This window comes from Oncorhynchus kisutch, linkage group LG4 (genome assembly GCF_002021735.2).
Source record: "Oncorhynchus kisutch isolate 150728-3 linkage group LG4, Okis_V2, whole genome shotgun sequence".
Taxonomy (NCBI): domain Eukaryota; kingdom Metazoa; phylum Chordata; class Actinopteri; order Salmoniformes; family Salmonidae; genus Oncorhynchus; species Oncorhynchus kisutch.
The window spans coordinates 38,909,666-38,928,699 of record NC_034177.2 but is presented as its reverse complement, the minus strand read 5'-3'; the positions used below and the strand labels follow the sequence as shown (position 1 = coordinate 38,928,699).

Below are 19,034 nucleotides of genomic sequence, written 5' to 3'. Positions count from 1 at the left end.
TTTCACCGACACCCGATAGCAAGGGCTAAATGTTTCGTGTCCCTGTTTTAACAGGGGGCGTAGGACGGTCCTTAACGTCTTTCAAATGGCTAGCTACTGTTAGTCGTTAGCTAGATTTTAAGATTGAGTTTAAATAAGTATTGTAAACCGCATTGACAATTAGTACAGAAAATGTTTCCGTTAACACAAACTGTTGAAAATATTTTCTTATCTTCGGAATATGCTAGATTTGTTGTTGTTGAAAAAGCTAGCTTGTTCTCAAACAACGACGTGTCGACCTCACTGTTGTGGAAGTGGGAACAAATATTTGGTTCCTGATGTCGTTGTTGTACCCCATGCTACAGGGTTACGCCACAGGAAAAAAACAATCATATTCGTTGAAATACATGACACTCCTCCCCCGGATCGTAATAGGGTGCACCCTTCTCGGATCGTGCACAACCCTAACTAGATAGGAATACAGAAACGGCATAACTTTTGTTAAAAATGTGAGTGTTTTTTGCGTAACCCTTTCACTTTGGTACCAAATCGAAATATTTATAACAGACTGATTTACTGGGTGTTGAAAATAGGACATTGTTTTGACTTATCCTGCTAGGGTGTTGGGTTGTCGTAACTAGCTACTTGATACCAAACGTTAGCTGCTAGCTAGCTAAACAACTAATCAAGGGTTGGCAAATCCTACATTCTGTTTGGGCAAATAGCCCCATACATTTGAGAAATAACCATTTCCCGAAAAGCAAAAATACCAACTATCAAACTTAAGGAGCTGGCGGATGCTGGATAGCTAACTACCACTGCCTACTAAGCTATTCTTATTCTCCTGGATGGAAAGCTTGTGTGCATGAGCACGCTTCCTTCCTGTACGTTCTGTTCTCTAGCTGGTGCAAATGGAGTCAACGATGGACCCAACGCCTAATGTCACAGATAACTTGTATAAAAGTAAGTAGTAAATGTTATTGGCTATTTTCTTTCGTCTCATCTAGTTACCTACCGTAAGGTAAATTGTCACATGCATACAACTGCAGGCTGTTGTGCTAGTGAAGTAATTTATTGAATGGGTTGTTTTTATCCCCTCTGCTTCCGTTGTAGCGATACACAACATGGCCAAAAGTACGTGGACACTCCTTTAAATTAGTGGATTCGGCTGTTTCGTCCACACCCGTTGCTGACAGGTGTTTAAAATCGAGCACACAGCCATACAATCTCCATAGACAAACATTGGCAGTAGAATGGCCCGTACTGAAGAGATCAGTGACTTTCAACGTGGCACCGTCATAGAATACCACCTCTCCAACAAGTCAGTTTGTCAAATTTCTGCTCCGGTCAACTAAGTGCTGTTATTGTGAAGTGGCTCAGCCGCAAAGTGGTAGGTCACACAACGGGGCCGCCGAGTGCTGTAGCACGTAAAAATCGTCTGCCCTCTATTGCAACACTCACTACCGAGTTCCAAACGGCCTCTGGAAGCAACGTTCGCACAAGAACTAGAGCTGTTCATTGGGTGCTTCATGAAATGGGTTTCCATGGCCAAGCAGCTGCACACAAGCCTAAGATCACCATATGCAATGCCAAGCATCGGCTGGAGTGGTGTAAAGCTTTCCACAATTAGCTTGGAGTAGTGGAAATGTGTTCTCTGGACTGATGAATCACACTTCACCATCAGGCAGACCAATGGACGAAACTGGGTTTGCGGATGCCAATAGAACCTACCTGTCCAAATGCATAGTGCCAACTGTAAAGTTTGGTGGTGGAGGAAAAATGGTCTGGGGCTGTTTTTTTATGGTTCCGGCTAGGCCCCATAGTTCCAGTGAAGGGAAATCTTAATGCTACAGCATAAATTACATTCTTGATGATTTTGTGCTTTGAAATTTGTGGCAACAGTTTGGGGAAGGTCCTTTCCTGTTTCAGCATGACAATGCCCCCATGCACAAGCAAGGTCCATACAGAAGAACTTGACTGGCCTGCAAAGAGTCCTGACCTCAACCCCATCGAACACCCTTGGGATTAATTGGACCGCCGACTGTGAGTCAGGCCTAATCGCCCAACATCAGTGCCCAACTTTATTAGTGCTTTTGTGGCTGAATGGAAGCAAGTTCCCGTAGCAATGTTCCAACATTTAGTGGAACACCTTCCCAGAAGAGTGGAGGCTGTTATAGCAGCAAAGGGGGGACCAGCTCCATATTAATGCCCATGATTTTGGAATGAGATGTTTGACTTTCAGGTGTCCACTTACTTTTGGCCATGTAGTGTATCTAGTTGCAGCAAGCTATGGACTATTAGGTGATTACAATCCAATGTGTTTTGTTTACAGTGACTGAAGAGGACGTCAAGAGGTTAATAGAACTGCGTTCCTCCAATGAGGCTCTTTTCACAGGAAAAAGAAATGCTGCCAAGGTTGCCTGGAAGTATGTGCGGGTTGTCATATGTATGAAATTGTATACACCAGTATACCACAATCAGGATTGTAACTGTTTTTTTATCTTTCACTATGCAGTGCAATTCTAAAGGGATTAGGTCTTGAGGGAAAGCTGACAGCTGACCAGATTGCCAAAAAGTGGGAAAATCTGAAGACGAGATACAAGGTAAAGTGTGTGTGCACTTGGAAGAAAGAAGTTGGGTGTTTACTGATATTGTAAATATTTACTGATCATATCGTCAAAACAAAAAAGCTTCATCCCAGCAGAGGAGGCTGGTGGGAGTAGCTATAGGAGGACATGCTGATTGTAATGGCTGGAATGGAATTAATGGAACAGAGTCAAATGTGTGATTTCCATATGTTTGATACCATTCCATGAATTCCATTCCAGCCATTACAATGAGCCTGTCCTCCTATAGGACCCTCCACCAGCCTCCTCTGCATCCCAGTCATAGTCCCACTTCTGTGTTTGTCTTTTTCCTTTAGGATTTAAAATACCCTTTTCTTGGCAAGGACACTGTTTCTACTAGCATAGCCTCCTGGCCATGGTTCCAACTTATGGATGAGGCCATGGAAGGACGCCTCTTCAACAGTGCCCACGTTTTGGCGGTGGAATCTTTGGGTGGTGAGGATCCGAGTGCTCCCTCGCCATTAACCAACGAGAGAGAACAGGGGACCGAGGGTGCTGACATTTTGGAGTTCTTGATCAAAACGGAGATGGAGGACAGTGCAGGGACAGGGAACTTGGAAAACAATGCAACAGTTAACACTGATGCAACTCAGACTGGGGCCTCTACTACTATGGGCTGGCGAAGAATGTCAGAATGCTCATATAAAAGTAAGTAAGTGAGCTGAGCATGCTCTGTGATTGTGTTGATAGGTTGACAGTTAATGATTTATTCAACCTTTATTTGTCCAGGAGGTCTGTCTAGATTCTAGGTCTTTAGTAATTGTAGTTATTGATTGTTAGCAAGCTTGCTGCAAAAATAGTGTTACTTGATACAAGGTAATCATTCATATTACTGACATTGTTTCTTGCTCAACAGTGACCGAGCAGGAGACGGAGAGAATGATAAAGCTGCGTGCCGTGAATGAGGCCCTCTTCACAGGCAGAAAACATACCGCTAAGCCAGCCTGGAGGTGAATATGTCTGGGAGGGACAGATGCAGACCATATTATTGCCAAGCACATTCTGTTATTGTCTGTCCCTAATCCAACCCTAGCTCTTTCACACTTACATATGTCTGAAAGGACTGGACAGGCTAGCTAGGAAGACATTTTTATCTATCAGAAGGCAAAATGGAGCTATTACCCTATTGCTTACACCTATTTGATCATTTCAGATTTTGTTTAGTGTCCTAACAGAATTGTTTTGCAAATTATTGTCTCAAGTTAACCATTGTTGTTTGTCTCCATGTTTTCCTGCAGAGCTATTTTGAATGTGTTGGGTCTTCAGGGAAAGGTGACTACTGACCAGCTAGCCAAAAAGTGGGATAATCTCAAGAGGCGATATAAGGTAGTGTGAGAGGTTGATGACAGTACTCAACTAGGGTATTTGTGTATGTAACTTGTATTAGTGAACTTTTAGTGTAGTGTATAAGAAACATTCTCCTAGTCTGTTGAAGTTATTATTGATTCACAATGTATCTCGCATCACCTCCTGCACAAATCTCCTCGCAATTCCACTCCACACTGCTCTGTCCACTGTGTTGTTCCTCTTTTGGAGCAGGAGTTGAAATGCCCAGCCCGCGGCATGGAGAGCAACCCAAATTCCTGGCCCTGGTTCTACCGCATGAATGATGCTGTCGAGGGGCGTTTCGCCGGCTGCGCCCCCATCCTGACGCCAGTAGTAGAGGAGGGTGATGAGGAGTTTGAGCCCTCTCCACCACCAAGGAAGAGGGCTCGTCGGACACCAGGGAGGGGGGGGATGTCGGAGTTCTTGACAGAGTCAGAAATGGATGAGCTGGTAGAAACAGAGGATAGGAACGGTGCAGCCATGTTCCAAGGGTCCGCCATAGGGGAGTATCACAGGACCACGGAATTCTCATATAAGCGTAAGTGATGTTTTGCCTTTTTTAAAGGGATGATTTACTCAAAATACAATATGACTGTACAAAATCAATATCATTTCCCACGTAGGCTGGTATTGGTTGACCCAGACAGTTTTTAAAGTGCATGTTTGAGTTATTTAGTTACATTCACCATCCAGCTGCGCTCGTGCGCTATCGTGCATACATTTATGTTTGTAGGGGGACAAAATACATTTATGCACAATGGCACACAATGGTGCACGCACGCAGCCGGTTTGGGTTCCGTGTAAGCCTTATGAATTATTGGTAATATTTTAACTAGGTGCAACAATAACTAACTGATTAACAGCTTCTATCTCCAGGCCATCACTGTTAAACAGTTACCACTAGCTGACCTCCGCCCAGTACCCTGCCCTGAACCTTGGACAATGCCACTACCCGGCTACCACCCAGTACTCTACCTTGCACTTTAGAGACTGCTGCCCTATGTACATAGTCATTGAACACTGGTCACTTTAATAATGTTTACATACTGTTTTACCCACTTTATATGTATATACTGTTTTCTAGTCATGGCTCATCCTATATAACTACTGCTATATACACTTTTTTTCTATTCACAGACAATCCATACCGTCTATACACACCATTCGCATACATATAGTACCAGTCAAAAGTTTGGACATACTTACTCATTCCAGGGTTTTTCTTTTTTTTCTACTATTTTTGCATTGTAGAATAATAATGAAGATGTCAACTCTATGAAAACATATGGAATCATGTAGTAACCAAAAAAGTGTTAAATCAAAATAATTTTTACATTTGAGATTCTTCAAAGTAGCCACCCTTTGCTGTGATGACAGCTTTGCATATGCTTGGCATTCTCTCAACCAGCTTCATGAGGTAGTCACCTGGAATGCATTTCATTTGACAGGTGTGCCTTTAAAAGTTAATTTGTGGAATTTCTTTCCTTAATGTGTTTGAGCCAATCAGTTGAGTTGTGACAAGGTAGGGGTGGTAAACAGAAAATAGCCCTATTTTGTAAAAGACCAGGTCCATATTATGGAAAGAACAGCTCAAATAAGCAAAGAGAAACGACAGTCCGTTACTTTAAGACATGAAGGTCAGTCAATGCGGAAAATGTCAAGAACTTTGAGTGTTTCTTCAAGTGCAGTTGCAAAAACCATCAAGCGCTATGATGAAACTGGCTCTCATGAGAACTGCCACAGGAAAGGAAGACCCAGAGTTACCTCTGCTGCAGAGGATGAGTTCATTAGAGTTACCAGCCTCAGAAATTGCAACCCAAATAAATGCTTCAGAGTTCAAGTAACTTACACATCTCAACATCAACTGTTCAGAGGAGACTGCATGAATCAGGCCTTCATGTTCAAGTTGCTGCAAAGAAACCACTACTAAAAAGGACACCAATAAGAAGAGACTTGCTTGGGCCAAGAAACATGAGCAATGGACATTAGACTGGTGGAAGTCTGTCCTTTGGTCTGATGAGTACAAATGTAAGATTTTTGGTTCCAACCACCACGTCTTTGTGAGACGCAGAGTAGGTGAACGGATGATCTCCACATGTGGGGTTCCCACCGTTAAGCATGGAGGAGAAGGTGTGGGGGTGCTTTGCTAGTGACACTCAGTGATTTCTTTAGAATTCATGGCTACCACAGCATTCTGCAGCATTACGCCATTCCATCTGGTTTGCACTTAGTGGGACTATCATTTGTTTTTCAACAGGACAATGACCCAACACACCTCCAGGCTGTGTAAATGGCTATTTGACCAAGAAGGAGAGTGATGGAGTGCTGCATCAGTTGACCTGACTTCCACAATCACCCGACCTCAACCCAATTGAGATGGTTTGGGATGAGTTGGACCGCAGAGTGAAGGAAAAGCAGGCAAAAAGTGGCCAGATTATTGGTGAACTGCTTCTAGACTGTTTTAAAAGCATTCCAGGTTAAGTTGGTTGAGAGAATGCCAAGACTGCAAAGCTGTCAAGGCAAAGGGTGGCTACTTTGAAGAATCTCAAATATAGCACTTTCTTTTGGTTACTACATGATTCCATGTGTTATTTCATAGTTTTGATGCCTTCACTATTATTCTACAATGTAGTAAATAGTTTATTTATTTATATATATATATTTATTTAGAAAACTGGTACTTTATACATTTACACTGAGTATACAAACCATTAAGCACACCTGCTCTTTCCATGACATAGACTGACCAGGTGAAAGCTATGATCCATTATTGATGTCACTTGTTAAATCTACTACTGAAGGGAGGAGACAGGTTAATGGAGGATTTTTAAGCCTTGAGACATGGATTGTATGTGTGTGCCATTCAGTGTGAATGGGCAAGACAAAATTACTGTGAAGAACTGCAACACTGCTGGATTTTTCACACTCCGCAGTTTACCATCTGTATCAAGAATGGTCCACCACCCAAAGGACATCCAGCTGACTTGACACAACTGTGGGAAGCATTGGAGTCAACATGGGTTACAGTGCTATTTGGGTTGTTAATTGGATTCATTTGGACATTTTCTTGTTTTTTTATATGTATTATTATTTGTGTACTTGATTTACATTTTACTACATTGTTAGGAGCTATTATCATAAGCATTTCGCTGTACCCACTATAACGTCTGCTAAACTGTGTAACTGATTTAACTTTGATTTGAACAAGTTACTTCGATAACGTCTTTGTGAAGAATAACACTAGTTATATTTGCTTGCATTACAGTGACTGAGGAGGACACCAAGAGATTGATAGAGCTGCGTGCTTCTAATGAGGCTCTTTTCACAGGAAAGAGAAATACTGCCAAGCCTGCTTGGAGGTGAGTTGGCTTGTGTTGGAAGAAAGTATTTGGCTAAATAAAAATCTGCTATTTCCAGTCTATTTACTCGGTTTATTTTGTAAATCCCTTATTTATCTGCAGGGCAATAGTGAAAGAGATGGGCCTCGCAGGCAAGTTGTCTGCTGATCAGGTCTCTAAAAAGTGGGACAACCTGAAGACAAAATTCAAGGTAACGTAACTAGTGTGTGTCTATGTACAATCTCACCCTATTTGTCAGAGCCTGTGGGTTTACTTGCGCATATATGTAAACATCCATGCTTATTTGTGGTACCGGAGGATGAGCACCGGAGGATGGGTAAGTCTAAGTTTTATCTCCCAATAAATTTAGATCTTCTTTTGTCCTTTAGGACTTGAAGTACCCGCCACGTGGCATGGAGAACCAGAGCAGCCCTGCCTCCTGGCCTTGGTTCCAACTTATGAACGATGCCTTCGAGGGCCGACTGGCCGGGAGAGCCCCCAAAATAACGCCTGTATGGTTGAGCGAGGAAGACTACTTGTTTGTATCCTCGCCGATGCCTACAGAGAGAGACCCGTGTCCCATGCCAGAGAGTAGTGGGATTTCTGAGCTGGTAGAGGCAATGGGACCAGGGGACACAGATGTGGATGGAACTGTTACGTTCATCGATGCCAGTGGAGAGGAGTGCCCCACACCTTTGGAATTCTCCTATAAAAGTCAGTACCATTCTTCATGTCTCAGAATGTACTTTTTAAGGAGGATAAAATACTTTTAAAATGTAAAACTTCAGGAGTTTAAAATGTATGACTGTTGACAAGATATGAGGTAAACAAATATCCACTTTATTTTTGTTTTGATGACAGTGACAGAGCAGGATACGAGGAGGCTGATCAAGTTGCGGGCTGCCAATGAGGTTCTCTTCACTGGGAGGCGAAATGCTGCCAAGACTGCATGGAAGTTAGTAGGATTTAGTATGAAAATAAATGTCAATGACAATGCAATGAAATCAGATATGCATTATCAAAACTCATTGATCATGTTTGTGTGCAGGGCCATTTTAAAAGAGTTGGGTCTCCTGGGAAAGGTGTCAACTTACCAGGTGGCCAAGAAGTGGGACAACTTAAAGAGGAGATATAAGGTAAACGATCATGTGTTTGTTTGCTGCTAATGTGTGCAACATGAAATAAACCAAACTGCAAGTGGATCAAAATCTGAATGTCTTTAGTGAAGGACCAATCCTTCCTAATGCACATGCATTGCTCAAACACTGTAGTCTGCTCTGTGTTTGTGTTCTATAGTTTGTCCCCTGTTGTTCTCTGAACAGGACCTGAAGTACCCTCCTGTGGGCATGGAGAGCATGGCAGACAATGCTGCTTCCTGGCCATGGTTCTACCTCATGAACGAGGCCATGGAGGGCCGTCTCGCTGCCAGCGGACCTGTCCTGACCCCTATAACGGATGGCGACGACCCAAAGCCTTCCCCTCTGCAGCCCATTCGAAGTAGAGGACGCCCGTTGCTGGACAGAGGCGACACCACACTGGAGTACGACCAAGAGATGTATGCGGACCCCGCCACAGAGGAGTGCCACCGGGCCACAGCGGAGTGTGAGAGGGCCCTAAGAGAGGAGAGGTTGGGTAGGGGGCCAGCTGGGGCCACTGCTGCTCACAAGGGAGTGACACTGGAGAGAGAGTGGGAGATGGTGGAGAGGGAGAGGGCAGCGATAGAGGGGGATAGAGCGGCAGTGGACAGAGAGCGGCAGTGGCTGGAGAGCGAGAGAGCCAACTTGGCAAGAGAGAGGATGCTGCTGGAACAGGACAGGATGGCCCTGGGGAGAGAGAGAGAGGCCTTTGAGAGCCAGAGGGCAGCAGTGGCGATGAACAGCGCTACAGTGGTGCACACTGGACACATCAACCACTGTGGGATGGGGATGTAGACTGATGTTATAGACGGATTGGAAGCCAAGGACTGATCAAGAGCTTTCAAGTTACTTGGAGAACAGACTTTTCAGCATGTTTTCACCTTATTGGCTCGAGATTAATCTCTTTTTACACTATCTCTAAACATAATGGTTTGTTCAACTAAACCAGTGAGAGATTTCAATCTGTGACACTTGCTCACTTGTTTTGAATGATATTTGGACATTTGTCTGTGTTGTATTTCTTTTGACAGAAAAGGCTAATGATATAAGCCTTAAAGTTTTTGTGATTTGACTCAGTTATTCCAATGACCTCACATCGTCTTTTCAGTCTTGGTTGCAATTACAGTATATTGTAATAACATTTTTAAAAATGCACCGTAAAGTGAGAACTGAACGCTTAAAACAGTTCTAACTTTTAAAATGTCTCTGTGAAAGCTGTTTTCACTTTCAAACAATTAAAACGCTGTAAAGTACTGCTAAAAAAGTATGGAAGTGAATTATTGTTTGAAAAATCTAATCACGGTAGGGGAGAGGGTTAAGTTGAGACATTTAAAAAAAAACATTTGGCATCACTCAGTCAAGGGAAATGTGCGGTGCATTCGGGAAGTATTCAGACCCCTTGACATTACATATTTTACATAAATATTTAGACCCTTTGCACAGTACTTTGTTGAAGCACCTTTGGCAGCGTTTACAGCCTCAAGTTTTCTTGGGTATGACATTATAAGCTTGGCACACCTGTATTTGGGGAGTTTCTACCATTCTTCTCCTCAGATCCTCTCAAGCTCTGTCAGGTTGGATGGGGAGCGTTATTACACAGATATTTTCAGGTCTCCGGAGATGTTTGATCAGGTTCAAGTCCGGGCTCTGGCTGGGCCACCCAAGGACTTTCAGAGTCTTGTCCCGAAGCCACTCCTGTTGTCTTGGCTGTGTGCTTAGGGTCGTTGTCCTGTTGAACCTTCGCCACAGTCTGAGGTCCTGAGCGCTCTGGAGCAGCTTTTCATCAAGGGTTTCTCTGTACTTTGCCCCGTTCATCTTTCCCTCGATCCTGACTAGTCTCCCAGTCCCTGCCGCCTCAAAACATCCCCACAGAATGATCCTGCCACTTTTTCCATGTACAGTGCCTTAAGAAAGTATTCATACCCCTTGACTTATTCCACATTTTGTTGTGTTACAGCCTGAATTCAAAATGGATTAAATATTTTTCTCACCCATTTATACACTATACCCAATAATGACAGAATGAAAACATGTTTTTCAAGTTTTTTGCAAATGTATTGAAAATTAAATACAAAAGTATCTAATTTACATAGGTATTCAGACCCCTGAGTCAATACATGTTAATCACCTCTGACAGCGATTACAGCTGTGAGTCTTTCTGAGTAAGTCTGTAAGACCTTTGCACATATGGATTGTACAATATTTGCGCATTCTTTAAAAAAAATGTATTCTTCAAGCTCTGCCAAGTTGGTGGTTGATCATTTGTAGACAGCTATTTAAGTCTTGCCATAGATTTCCCAGTCAATTTGAGTCAAAACTGTAACTACACCACTCTGCTACATTCAATGTAGTCTTGGTAAGCAACTGCAGTGTATATTTGGCTTTGTGTTTTAGGTTATTCTTATTCTAAAACTGATTAAATAGTATTTTTTTCCTCATTAATTGACACACAATGACAAAGCAAAAACAGGTTTCAAGAAATGTTAGCAAATGTGTTAAATTAAATTGAAATATCACATTTACAAACCGTACCTACAGGGGTAAATGATCCTTGGTATGACCTTAAAACAATTCAATATGTTAGCTTAGTAGAAATCCAACCCTGGGCTATAGGGCAGGAATATGACCCTTCCATTTGAAAAGATAAATGTTTCTTCCATAGCTCAGAGAGAAATTGACTATTCATTTTACAGCGTCAGAACATCAAAGTAACAGTATTTTAACTTCTTCCAAGAATAACTATTCATATACAATATGCAGCAGAAACATGTAATTTATATGAGAACATAAGTTCATAATCTGTAAAAGTCCCACAAATCCTCAATTGTGAAATGGGCCCCTGCCCACGGGTGAGTAGCAGCATAATGGACCATGACAGACAGGGGGACAGGGGAGACTTCACCTCATACCAGCGTGGATGAAATTATGACATTACCCAGTCAAATCAAGCTTTATTTATACAGCACAATTAAGACATGGAATGCAACACAATGTGCTTCACAGGAAAAAAATAAAAACAATCCAAATAAAAACATTAACTACACAACAAACTTAAGAGGATAAAAACTCAAGAATTAACAAAAATGGAATGACTAAAAAGCACCCTGAAGAAAGGCAAAGCTAAAAATGTATGTTTTAAGATCTCTTTTAAATTTGTCCACAGTATCAGCCCCCCTCAGGTTCTCTGGCAGGGTATTCCAGAGGCTGGGGACATAACTAAAGGCTGCCTCTCCATGCCTCTTGGTCCTAGGCTTTGAAGGCCAGTGGACCTGAGGGACCTACTGGGCACATAACTTAAAAGCATGTCTGACGTGTTGTGCACAATTGGGAATTGATTTAAAAAACTATATCTTAAAATGAATTCTAAAACTCACAAGCAGCCAGTGCAGTGACCTTAAAACGGGTGTAATGTGTGCTCTCCAACTGGTCTTGGTCAGTACCTGTGCTGCAGCATTCTGTATGTTTTTCAGTTGACCAATGGCTTTCTTGGGTAGACCAGACAGGTGAACATTACAGTAGTCAAGCCTACTTGTAATAGAAGCATGGATGAGTCTTTCTGTACCAGCCTGAGAGAGAAACGGCTGTACCTTGGCAATCTTTATTGCTCATGAATTAAAATGTGGGGCCATATTCTCAGATTCTCTCATTGTGCTTTGGCTCCAACAATAAATACCTCGGTCTTTAGCTGGAGGAAATTTTGAGCCATCCAAGTTTTTCAATCGCTAATACAGTCTAATAATTTATCAGTGGAACTAAAATCCTCTGGTGACACAAGTTGTGTATCGTCTGCGTAGCAGTGAAAATCAATGCTGTGCTTTCTGATAACTCTGCCAAGAGGTAACATAAAACTGAACAGTACGGGACCCAAAATTTAGTACGGAACGCCACATGTGATACGTATTTTCTTTGAGTTATGTTCACCAAGGGTGACAAACTCTCGAAAGGTTCAATAGGTCCTAAACCAATTTAGGACCAACAGTGTCAAATGCAGCACTTAAATACAAGAGTAGGACAGAGAGCTGTTTGGCTTCTGTGTTGGCTCTAAGATAATTTACCACTTTAAGTGGGTCTCTATGCTGTGGAGGGCCCAACAACCAGATCGGATTTTTTTTTAAATACAGTTTGCACTTAAAAAATTGTTGTTTGTAAACCAATTTCTCCAGAATTTTGTTTCAAGCGGCACATAAGAATCATTAGTACATCAACCAAACATACCAAATCCCGTTATACAGTGGCTTGCAAAAGTATTCACCCCAGAATTTGAGTGTGCATAACTATTCACCCCCCCCCCCCCCCCCCCCAAGTTAATACTTTGTAGAGCCACCTTTTGCAGCAATTACAGCTGCAAGTCTCTTAGGGTATGCCTATATAAGCTTGGCACATCTAGTCCCTGGGACTTTTGCCCATTCTTCAAGAAAAAACTGCTCCATCTCCTTTAAGTTGGATGGGTTGCACTGGTGTACAGCAATCTTTAAGTCATACGACAGATTCTCAATTGGATTGAAGTTTGGACTTTGACTAGGCCATTCCAATTTAAATGTTTCCCTTTAAACCACTTCAGTATTGCTTTAGCAGTATGCTTAGGATCATTGTCCTGCTGGAAGGTGAACCTCCCAGTCTCAAATCTCTGGAAGACTGAAACAGGTTTCCCTCAAGAATTTCCCTGTATTTAGCGCCATCAATTATTCCTTCAATTCTGACCAGTTTCCCAGTCCCTGCCGATGAAAAACATCCCCATAGCATGATGCTGCCACCACCATGCTTCACTGTGGCGATGGTATTCTCGGGGTGAAAGATGTGTTGGGTTTGAGTCAGACATAGCGTTTTTTTTTTTTTGCAATTACTTTTTTTCTGGCTACTCTTCTGTGAAGCCCAACTCTGTGGAGTATATGGTTTAAAGTGGTCCTATGGACAGATACTCCAATCTCTGCCTGGGAGCTTTGCAGCTCCTTCAGGGTTATCTTTGGTCTCTTTGTTGCCTCTCTGATTAATGCCCTCCTTGCCTGGTCTGTGAGTTTTGGTGGGTGGCCCTCTCTTGGCAGGTTTGTTGTGGTGCCATATTCTTTCCAATTTATAATAATGGATTTAATGGTGCTCTGTGGGATGTTCAAAGTTTCTGATACATTTTTATATCCCAACCCTGATCTGTACTTCTCTATAACTTTGTCCCTGACCTGTTTGGAGAGCTCCTTGGTCTTCATGGTGCTGCTTGCTTGGTGCTGCCGCTTGCTTCATGGTGTTGCAGACTCTGGAGCCTTTCAGAACAGGTGTATGTATACTGAGATCATGTGACAGATCATGTGACACTTAGATTGCACACAGGTGGACTTTAACTAATTACGTGACTTCTGAATGTAATTGGTTGCACAAGATCTTATTAGGGGCTTCAAAGGGGGTGAATACATATATATGCGTGCACCACTTTTCCATTTTTAGTTTAGTTTTAGTTTTTGAAACAAGTTATTCTTTTCATTTCGCTTTGGACTATTTTGTGTATGTCTATGACATGAAATCCAAATATATATATATTTTTTAATTACAGGTTGTAATGAAACAAAATAGGAAAAATGCCAAGGGGGTGAATACTTTTTTCAAGGCACTGTAGATAGTCCAGTGCAACTTCTAGCATGTGGTCAGTAGTGAAAAAAGTACCCAATTGTCATACTTGAGTAAAAGTAAAGAAACCTAAATAGAAAATGACTCAAGTAAAAGTGAAAGTCACCCAGTGAAATCCTACTTGAGTGAAAGTCTAAAAGTATTTGGTGTTAGATATACTTAGTATCAAAAGTAAATTAAAATGCTAAATATACTTAAGTATCAAAAGTAAAACTATAAATCATTTCACATTCCTTATATTAAGCAAAACAGACAGCACCATTTTCTTTTTATTTATTTACGGATAGCCACTCCAACACAGACATAATTTACAAACAAAACATGTATTTAGTGAGTCCGCTAGATCAGAGGCAGTAGAGATGATCAGGGATGTTCTCTTGATAAGTGTAAATTAGACCATTTTACTGTCCTGCTAAGCATTCAAAATGTAACAAGTGTTTTTGGGTGTCAGGGAAAATGTATGGAGTTAAAAGTACATTATTTACTTTAGGATTTTTGTAAAGTAAAAGTTGTCAAAAATATAAATAGTAAAGTAAAGTACAGATACTTCAAACTACTTAAGTAGTTCTTAAGTATTTGTTCTTAATGACTTTACTCCACTGACAGTTAGACACTGGAAATGAAAGCCAGAGATAGGTTTTTAAAGCTTTTGTTTGTATATTGTATGCTGTATTTATTCATTAACACGTTGCTTATTGGTATATTTGTTAGCCAATTTATCTGCTATTGTAGAATAACCTGTATATTTATCTGCTTTTTGAAGAGTGATTGTACTCAATATTCTATGTGACTATAAAACAATTTGCACTAAATAATAAAATGTCATGTTTTTATTGAAACTATTATGAGTAGAAGTTATTTTTAATACAGACAGGAGTATTTCACAATGTGTCAATGCAGGCAGCCATATCAAAACTTTGATCCACTCTGCCGGTGTGGTCTTCGATTTGTGCTACAAGTTATTTTCTCCGAACATGAATGTGTACTTTTTAATATTTTCAATGTTGGGACTGTACCGTATAATGTATGATTGTAATGTAAAAGAGTAGACCATCAAATCACCAGTACATCCCTGAAAATAGGTGGCGATAATGTCCTGATAACTGCGCTGTCAATGTAAACAAACCCAAAAGAAAGAAGAAGAGACGCCACTCAATGTACAATAAATATTTTCCTACAAAAAGCTTTGCATACTGATTGATAGCAGGGACTGTTATTAGTCAAAAATGGGTAAGATTCGTTGCTACTTTACAGTTTGCTTTTAGAGTTATCGACAAAATGTTACATAAAATCAATGTTTAGCCACTGATTAATGTCTGACCATCATCTGCCAACGTTTTATCTTAATATTTGGTTGTATGCCTTAGTGTTAGCATTAGCTAGCTAGGTAGGCTGTTATGGTAAATGTACGATTTCCTATGAATAAATTATGATTATTTGGTTATTCTTTGAGGTATGCCAGACGAACGTTTGCTATCCAGTCAATGTCTTAAATACAGATGTCGATATGTTCCTCTACTAGCTGGGTCGTTCCACTAGTAGAGTATATTTTGGGTAGTGTCCAAGAAAAGTATTAATTTCACCTAACATTCTGTCATAAAGAGCACATTTTCAACTTCATAAAAAAACATGTTTTCTCATCTCAAGGGATTTTAAGATGGGAAAAATGTTTTCATGTTTTTCAGATTTCTAGGGATATTTGAACCCACTTAACCCCAACCTTTCCTAACATTTTAACCATCATTGCAAAGCCCTAGTTATTTTGTTGCCATATTCTTTTGTTTTTTTGGGTGAAAAACTGAGCAGTCGAGCAACACGTTAACCCTCTTGCCCATAGATAAGATTGAATAGAAATGTTTTAACAATTTTAATCTGCTGAAGTTTTCATTCAATTGCCCCTCCCTGTTGCACACAACACGCGTATATTCCCCCTGTCAGGAGGGGATTTATGTGTGATTTAAGATGAAAACCTCAACCCTTTTACTTTAAAGGCACTTTATTGGCATTTGGTCTTTTTTCTTTTACTTGCAATTTAAAACAAAAGTACATCTAAAAGTGCCTTTGAAGTAACAGGGTTGGCCACAACAGGGTTGAGGTTTTCATGTAAGCTTGTGTGCAACATGGAGGGGCAATTGAATGCAAGCTTCACACAAATTGAAACTGTTAAAAAAAAAATGCCAATCTGTCTATGGACAACAGGGTTAACGTGATGCTCGACGGGCTCTGTTTTCCACCACGAAAGAAAATGGCAACAACATAACTAGGGCTTTGCAATGATGGTGAAAGGCTGGGGTTAAGTGATCTTCCTAGGAGTCTGAGAAACATGATGAGGGGCATGTTAAAAGGCAGATTCTTGATACTTTAGCAAGTCTTTATTCATATAAAAATCTGATTTAGAGAATTTTCCATGTGGTCTATATTAAATGGCACGCCAATAATGGTGTACAATTTCCACTTAAAATATCAAAGGGAAACACCCTTACATATTCAAGAAGATAATAACTTTCTGACACGTGAATGTGAATGCGTACCAGACCGTGCTTTTATGTCTTTAGTAGAATTCCTTTCACGATGTGATGCACGATGTGATGCACGATGTGATGCATTTAGCAGACCTGACAGTTGACATTATAGTTTGACAAATGTTATGAGTAAAGTATTACCACTTTAATCTTCTTTATCCCTCCTGCCTTGTTAAATCTAGGTGGGTTCTTCTCCAGTCTTTTTTCTGGCCTGTTTGGCACCAGGGAAATGAGGATACTGATCCTGGGGTTGGATGGAGCTGGGAAAACCACAATCCTTTACAGACTTCAAGTTGGGGAGGTTGTCACCACTATTCCCAGTGAGTGAAAATAACTTCTTCTCAGTGCTGAGGAACACTCACACTGATGGCCTAACTCCTGCATGCCCATACGATGGTATGTCTTGCAACAGATAAATTGGTCACTGAAATGGCTCATACAGAGAATGACATGCAAACAGTTACGATTAACCTACAATACTAGAAATGAGTTGACTTACCATTCTCTTCTTTTTCAGCCATTGGTTTCAACGTGGAAACGGTGACATACAAGAATCTGAAGTTCCAGGTGTGGGATCTTGGAGGGCAGACCAGTATTAGGTATTGAGACATTCCTGACTTCAACTTATTTATTGTAGCATATGTCTCACACATATCTGAATATTGCAACCATCAGCAGTCAGTTTGTCAAGAGTCAACCAACAAATGTATTGGTTACCCAATTTTTCTAATTGCATCTCTCTCTGTTTCAGGCCTTACTGGCGCTGCTACTACTCCAACACTGATGCTGTTATCTATGTAGTGGACAGCAGTGACAGGGACAGGATGGGAATCTCCAAGTCTGAACTGGTGGCTATGCTTGAGGTATGAGTAATGTGGCTTTAGTAGCTTGTATAAAAGCCTTCCATAGTTGAATATGTTTACTGGTCCCATGGCTCTCACTAGCTCTTTTTATCCATGTACTTGCTATATTTTGATGGAATTGTGAGCTAAACAGCATGTGCAGTCACAGACTAGGTTTCCAGATATAGAGGGCTCTGTCTGCATGCTCTCTGCAGGAGGAGGAGCTGAAGAAGGCTATACTGGTGGTGTTTGCCAACAAGCAAGACATGGAGCAGGCCATGACTCCCACTGAGGTCGCCAATTCCCTGGGCCTGCCAGCACTCAAAGACAGAAAGTGGCAGATCTTCAAGACCTCCGCCACCAAGGGAACAGGGTTGGATGAGGCCATGGAATGGTAATGGAATTGGAACCAAATAAATGAGGCTGTTTAGTTAAGGATAAGGCTGTTTGTGTGTGTGTGTGTGTGTGTGTGTGTGTGTGTGTGTGTGTGTGTGTGTGTCTTTCAGCTGTTAAGATGATGACAGTTTTAAATTATCATTAAATGAATAACATGGTTTGCATTAGGAACAAAGAATGAGTGACAAGCTGAGGAGTCATTCAACATACAACAACAAAACTGAATAATTTTTCTGTTTCTGCTTACTCCTTAGGCTGGTGGAGTCTCTCAAGAGCGGACAGTAACCTCAAACATGCAAATAAATGTGACTTCCCGCCGCATATTTATGCTAAATTCATTGTTAGAATCTTCGTAGGAGCATTGTTAAATCTCTGTTTCCCAAAACCATCGTTACTAAAGTTGCACTTGAACACACTCATTATTTACCGACTGCCTCACCACTCGTAGAACAGTTAAGTGCATCGTTATGTTTTTGACCTTCTGTGTCACTTTATTTACAGAAGATCTCTGCTAAACATAGAATCAAGATGTTCATCTCTCTGATTATGACTGCCGATAACTTCAGAACAAAGTTGACTACAAATACAAAGTTGCTAAAGTCTTTGCAATTGTTACAAGCAAGTAAGTGAAGGATAAAAATATGCTTCAAATTAAAACCGAGATAACTGCATTAAAAGATAAATAGGCTACATGGGTCTATATATTTCAACCTAATTGAAATCAATGTCATGTTCAATCAATTTAATTCTATTTTGCCAATTATTGTCTGTATCTGTAATTTTTTCCTCAATATATTTTGATGTGTAACAACATGTGCGCAATGATGTGCTCAATGTGATTTTGTGCATTATTGGGTAAGCATTATAAGTTGCCTCAATATTTGCAGCCAACCATAGGTGGTAATATCTTTCAAGGAGCTGATGCATCATCAGGATTTTGGAATATGATTTGAAAGGAGAAAGTTGATTTGAGAGGAGCGATGCTTTTGTTTCGATCCTATCAGTGTCAACACATGGTCTAACAACGCTTTTAGTGAACGTTCATTCTGCATGTTGTTTTGAGAAACGGACGTTACATCTTTGGCCGTTGTAAGAATGAGGCATCATTAAAACACTCCTAAACCAAGTTCCATGGCTATCAGGAAACCGGGCCCTTAACTGAGTGGTTTGCCTTGTTGCAGGGGACAGCCTAAAGATGGACTTTTTTTTTTTATTGCTGTCCCTGATGTTTTACATTCGCTTCCATTTAGTT

At 40.9% G+C, this 19,034-nt stretch overlaps 2 protein-coding genes across 3 annotated transcripts; both read left to right on the top strand.

Annotated features, from left to right (window-relative positions):
* Positions 1–365: 365 nt before the first annotated feature.
* Positions 366–9,659, top strand: LOC109889506 (uncharacterized). 2 transcript variants are annotated; one of them, XM_031822928.1, is made up of 14 exons: positions 366–488; positions 836–942; positions 2,312–2,405; positions 2,495–2,582; positions 2,903–3,254; positions 3,463–3,556; positions 3,845–3,932; positions 4,146–4,470; positions 7,198–7,291; positions 7,394–7,481; positions 7,660–7,984; positions 8,132–8,225; positions 8,319–8,406; positions 8,593–9,659. In XM_031822928.1, exons 2-14 carry the CDS (start codon positions 891–893, stop codon positions 9,199–9,201), a joined length of 2,391 nt encoding a protein of 796 aa, XP_031678788.1. In that variant the 5' UTR covers positions 366–488; positions 836–890; the 3' UTR covers positions 9,202–9,659. The 2 variants fall into 2 exon arrangements, with proteins under 2 accessions (XP_031678788.1, XP_031678789.1); XM_031822929.1 differs by lacking the exon at positions 2,312–2,405 and having other exon boundaries at positions 389–942.
* Positions 9,660–15,124: 5,465 nt separating this feature from the next.
* On the top strand, positions 15,125–18,604 carry LOC109889505 (ADP-ribosylation factor-like protein 1). Its single transcript, XM_020480970.2, has 6 exons — positions 15,125–15,252; positions 16,727–16,864; positions 17,062–17,143; positions 17,296–17,407; positions 17,602–17,780; positions 18,037–18,604. The coding sequence occupies exons 1-6, from the start codon at positions 15,249–15,251 to the stop codon at positions 18,065–18,067; spliced, it is 546 nt and encodes a 181-aa protein (XP_020336559.1). The 5' UTR covers positions 15,125–15,248; the 3' UTR covers positions 18,068–18,604.
* Positions 18,605–19,034: the final 430 nt, after the last annotated feature.